Source organism: Eimeria necatrix, genomic scaffold (assembly GCF_000499385.1).
Source record: "Eimeria necatrix Houghton genomic scaffold, Enh_scaff357, whole genome shotgun sequence".
NCBI classification, from domain to species: Eukaryota; Apicomplexa; class Conoidasida; order Eucoccidiorida; family Eimeriidae; genus Eimeria; species Eimeria necatrix.
In genome coordinates, this window is record NW_013655350.1 from 15,659 (window position 1) to 20,475 (window position 4,817).

Sequence of the window (4,817 nt, forward strand, 5' to 3'; positions counted from 1 at the left end):
CCCTTCGCCGTTCAAAAGAAGCGGAATAAACCAAATAAAACAAATAAATAAATAAAATAATAAAATAAATAAAATAAATAAATAAATAAATAAATTAATTAATTAAATGCGCGGAAACGCGGAGCCTACGGTGTCGCGACAAGCCACAGTGACCGCCGCCTCGCCCAGCGCCACCGCCAGTTCAACTTCGCCGGCGGCCAAAAGTGGAAAGCGGCTTTTAATTCGCCTTTTGGAGGCGTCGACTGCGTTGTCGAGAAGTTCTTTGCAAGTCATGAAGACTCCGTCGGGAAAGCTGAAGTTGCAGAGCTCGAGATCTGCAGCTTTCCGTGCAAGTTGCAGAAAGCGGCGCGGCCGCACTCACACTGAGACAGAAACTCCCGCGAACTCCGGCTCCCCGAAGAACCCGCCATTGCCTTCAAAGCTCTTTTTATTTATTTCCAAGTTTTAATCACTCTTTCAATTATTTGCAGATCGACAAAAGTGCGGCTGCCGCGGCGCCGACTTGCAGATCGCCGCCTCCGAGCTGCCTGTACACCTGAAATCCCGCGCAACGCCGGACCCGATCTGCTGCTTCTCGAGCCACTTTTTCTTTTCTTCCGCGCAAATAAAAGCTGAACTTAAACTCCATTTGCGTTTAGTTCCTTTACTTCTTCTCTTCTCCGGAAAAAGAGCTCAACTCCACAGCCCGTGCTGCTGCTGCTGCTGCTGCTGCTGCTGCAGACGCAGCAGCACTCCAGCTGAGCTGCAGCAAACCAAGAGTCCACTAACTTTCACTTTACTCTTTTATGTTTTCTTTTAAATGCGGCGCTAGAGATTTGCACTTGTTGAAATTCAAGTTCTGTCCAGGAAATTGTTTGAAGACAATTCAAAGCCAAGCAGAAACGAAACTGCCAAAGCCCCAAAAAGAAAAAAGTGAATAAAGCCGCACGCAGCAGCGCAGCAGCAGCGCAGCAGCAGCGCAGCAGCAGCGCAGCAAGGCCTGCAGCCTCCCGCAGGGCCCGCTCGCGCAGCACTGCTGCTGCTGCTGCTGCTGCTGCTGCTGCTGCTGCTGCTGCTGCTGGAGCTTCCTGCTGGCGGCTGCTGGGGCTGGCCAGGTGTACGTACACCGGAGCGCGCGGTTCAGAGGCGCTCGCGAGACAGCCAAGAGGCCGTCGGCACTTCATTTAATTCCGAAGAAAAGTCCAAAGACTCTCCTTCGGGAGCTTCGTAGGAGCAGCCAATTATGTTCGGCACTGGCCCGTACGCCCGCAGCTCCACCCCGCCTGCAGCAGCAGCAGCAGCAGCAGCAGCAGCAGCAGCGCAGCAGCAGCAGCAGCAGAGCAGGAATGGTGGAAACAAACAAAGTGCTGCATTTCCGAACTTTTGGTGGCGGTACAAACGAACAAGTGCAAATATCAGCAGCAGCAGCAGCAGCAGCAGCAGCAGCAGCAGCAGCAGCAGCAGCAGGCAGCTCGCTGCTGCTGCTGAAAAGGGCAAAGAAGCAAAGGATCTTTTCTTACTTCTTTGGCCCAAAGCCTTTCTGCTGCCAGCAGCAGCAGCGCGCAGCAGCAGCTGGCGGAATCTGCTGCTCCTGCGGAGGTACTTGAGGGCCAGCAGCAGCAAAACGGCCAGCAGCAGCAGCAGCAGCAGCAGCAAAAAGGCCCTGATGCTGCAGCGGCGAGCTGCAGCAGCAGCAGCACTAAAAGGCACTTCAGCAAATCTGTAGGCAAAGGGCCTCGCAGCCAGGGGCCCCCCGGGGTCCAGAAACTTCGCCACAAGTCCAATTCTGAAGTGACAAAACAAATATCCAAAGGGCCCCGCTGCAGCAGCAAACCACCCCCAGCAGCAGCAGCAGCAGCAGCAGCAGCAGCAGCAGCAGCAGCAGCAGCAGCAGCGCAGCAGCAGCCACTGCAGCTGCTTCGCCCGAAAAAAGGCGAAAAAACGCGAATTTTCGACCAGTTTTCAGGTAAATAAATAAATAAATAAATAAATAAATAAATAAATAAATAAATAAATAATTAAGTTAATTAATTAATTAATTAATTAATTAATTAATTAATTAATTTAATTGGCTGCGTGCCTGTAGGCGTCTGTGTCTGTGAAGTCGAGGGGCAGCGAGTGCTGCAGCAGGCCTGGAGGCACGGAGATTTTTGCTGCTGCTGCTTGCTGCTGCTGCTGCTGCTGCTGCGTGTCTTGGTAAATGCCGCAGCTGCTGCTCCAGTTGCTGCTTGCTGCTGCTGCTTTCGCCACGAAGAGTTCGTACACCACAAAGGGCTCCTCCACTGCTGCTCCTGCTGCTGCCACTGCAGCAGGAGCGCACGCCCACTCCTCCGACACCCTGCAGCAGCAGCAGCAGCAGCAGCACAGGAGCTGAAGCAGCAGCAGCAGCAGCAGCAAGACAGCAGCAGCAGCAGCAAGACAGCAGCAGCAGCAGCAAGACAGCAGCAGCAGCCGTAGCAAGACAGCAGCAGCAGCTGCAGCAAGACAGCAGCAAGACAGCAGCAGCAGCCGCAGCAAGACAGCAGCAGCAGCAGCAGCAAGACAGCAGCAGCAGCAGCAGCAGCAGCAGCGGACCCGCCCTTGCCGAGTGTATCGACAGCTCGGGCCTTCAAAAGGGGACTCCAGGAAAGATGCAAAAGAACAGTTTTATTATTTCGGAAGTTCAAAAAACTGGAAAGCCAATGGAGGGGCCCCACAGCCCACTGCAGGTCTGCTGCTGCTGCTGCTAGGCAGTCAGCAGCAGCAAGCGGCTCCACCAGCACGGAGTATTTGCTGCTGCGCCGCCCCACAAACCCCAGCCGCTGCTGCTGCTGCAGCGGCAGCAGCGCAGCACCCAGGTAGTTCACCTCGGGGCCCCACACCACCTGCAGCACACACGCACGCCGCTGCTGCTGCTGCTGCTGCTGCTGCTGCTGCGGCGGCGGCGGGGCACGCTGCTGCTGCAGCAGCAGCTGCTGCTGCTGCTGCTGCTGCTGGCGCTACCGGGTGCCCCAGGTGCTCGAACTACAGCTGCTGCTGCTGCTGCTGCTGCTGCTGCTGCTGCTGCTGGTTGTGGGCGCACTCTGCTGACGCGTCCCTGGCTGATGAGGGTTTCCTGCTGCTGCTGCTGCTGCTGCTGCTGCTGCTGCTGCTCCGTTTTCTCCTTTTGGAGTTCTCCAATAAGCCAAGAATTCTTTCCGGGATCTTCCCGAACTCCCACGCGGCTTTTGCCCCACGTGAAGTTCACGTTCCCGCTGCAGCCCTGCAGTCAGCAGCAGCAGCAGCAGCAGCAGCAGCAGCAGCAGCAGCAGCGAGAGAGAGAATAATAGGAATAAAGAAGGAGCGAGAGACTAGCAGCAAAGATGAAGGCCCCGTTAACTTGATTTAAATTGAATGAACATTTAAATTTAAATAATTAAACTCAAATTAAATTAAAATTCAAATTAAATTATTTCATTTGTCCATTTCGCATTTCGCTGCAGACTTTCCTGAGGTGTACGTACACCTCAGCGCCGCGTGCGCATGCAGGGGAGTTCAACTTCGGCTCGAAATAAATCATTTAAATTAAATTGCATTTTAATTGTTTTAATAAATAAATAATTTAAATTAAATTGCATTTTAATTTGTTTTAATTATATTTTAAAAGTAAATAAACAAAAAATAAAAAAAGAAAAAGAAAGGAGAAAACCGCAGTTCGTTCGCTGCGGTGTACGTACAGACACATCTACGAAGCACTAAATCAAAAAATGAAATAAATGAAATAAATAAAATAAATAAAATAAAATAAAATAAATAAAATAAAATAAAATAAATAAAATAAATAAAATAAATAAATAAATGAAATAATTTAAATATATCTGCAACAAAAGGAAGCAAAAAAGCATTTAAATGCATTTCTCATTTGCAAAACAAGAAACTCCAAAAACGAAGAAAAAGACAGAAACGTCCCCACCAGCTGCCTCTGCTGCAGCGCAGCAGCAGCAAACCTGCTGCTGCTGCTGCCGCTGCTGCTGCTGCTGCTGCTGCTGCTGCTGCTGCTGCTGCTGCTGCTGCTGCTGCTTACTTGCAGAGTGATGAGGAGTTGTTGTTTTTTGAATTTGTGTTTCCAAATGCGCATGAGAGCGAAGTCGGAAATAAACATTTTAATTCCTTTTGAATTAAATTGGGATTTGAGTTGCGGCTTCTTCGAAAGAAAGCCGGGAGTGGGGCAGCTGAGCGGCAGCAGCAGCGCAGCAGCTTGCTGCTGCAGCGCAGCACGGATCCTGAAGAACACGGGCGCTGCAGCAGGCGCTGCAGCAGCAGCAGCAGCAGCAGCAGCAGCAGCAGCAGCAGCGGGGTCCGCCTCGGGGTCCGCCGCCGCCGCCGCCGCTGCTGCTGCTTCCGGCGCTGCTGCTGCTGCTGCAGCAGCAGCAGCAGCAGCAGCATAAACTCCAATGCGGTACTGACACAAAGGACTGTTGAAAAGATGCAAATTGTTTTCAACAAGTGCCACAATTTGATTAAATTCATTTAAATGTCCTTTGTCAGTATACAGCTGAGCAGAAGGCCGCAAAGTCGGCGCCCACATGCTCTTCGCGAAGGTCTCGTTGTTGCACGACTGTACGTACACCTGAACGGACTGCAGCGCAGCAGCAGCAGCGCGCTTGTACGCTGCTGCTGCTGCTGCTGCTGCGGAGGAGCCTGCTGCGCCGCCCTCCTCTGCTGCTGCTGCTGCTGCTGCTGCTGCTGCTGGCTCGCCCCGAAGGTCTGGCTCCAACGTCACTATTAGGTGCCCACCAGCAGCCCTGCACACACCAGCAGCAGCAGCAGCAGCAGCAGCAGCAGCAGCAGCAGCAGCAGCAGCAGCAGCAGCAGCAGCA

At 52.4% G+C, this 4,817-nt stretch overlaps 2 protein-coding genes across 2 annotated transcripts in view; one reads left to right on the top strand and one right to left on the bottom strand.

Annotated features, from left to right (window-relative positions):
- Positions 1-1,222: 1,222 nt before the first annotated feature.
- On the top strand, positions 1,223-1,705 carry ENH_00046660 (hypothetical protein; the record flags this gene model as incomplete). The annotated part of the gene is made up of 1 exon (XM_013585559.1): positions 1,223-1,705. One exon carries the CDS (start codon positions 1,223-1,225, stop codon positions 1,703-1,705), a length of 483 nt encoding a protein of 160 aa, XP_013441013.1.
- Positions 1,706-2,043: 338 nt separating this feature from the next.
- The window catches only part of ENH_00046670 (hypothetical protein, conserved), a gene marked incomplete at both ends in the record, with an annotated part of 16,113 nt that continues 13,339 nt past the window's right edge, over positions 2,044-4,817 (bottom strand). Inside the window, 4 exons of the mRNA XM_013585560.1 lie at positions 2,044-2,317; positions 2,683-2,843; positions 3,041-3,220; positions 3,911-4,742. Coding sequence (XP_013441014.1) covers positions 2,044-2,317; positions 2,683-2,843; positions 3,041-3,220; positions 3,911-4,742 — 1,447 coding nt within the window. The remainder of the gene's footprint in view (positions 2,318-2,682; positions 2,844-3,040; positions 3,221-3,910; positions 4,743-4,817) is intronic.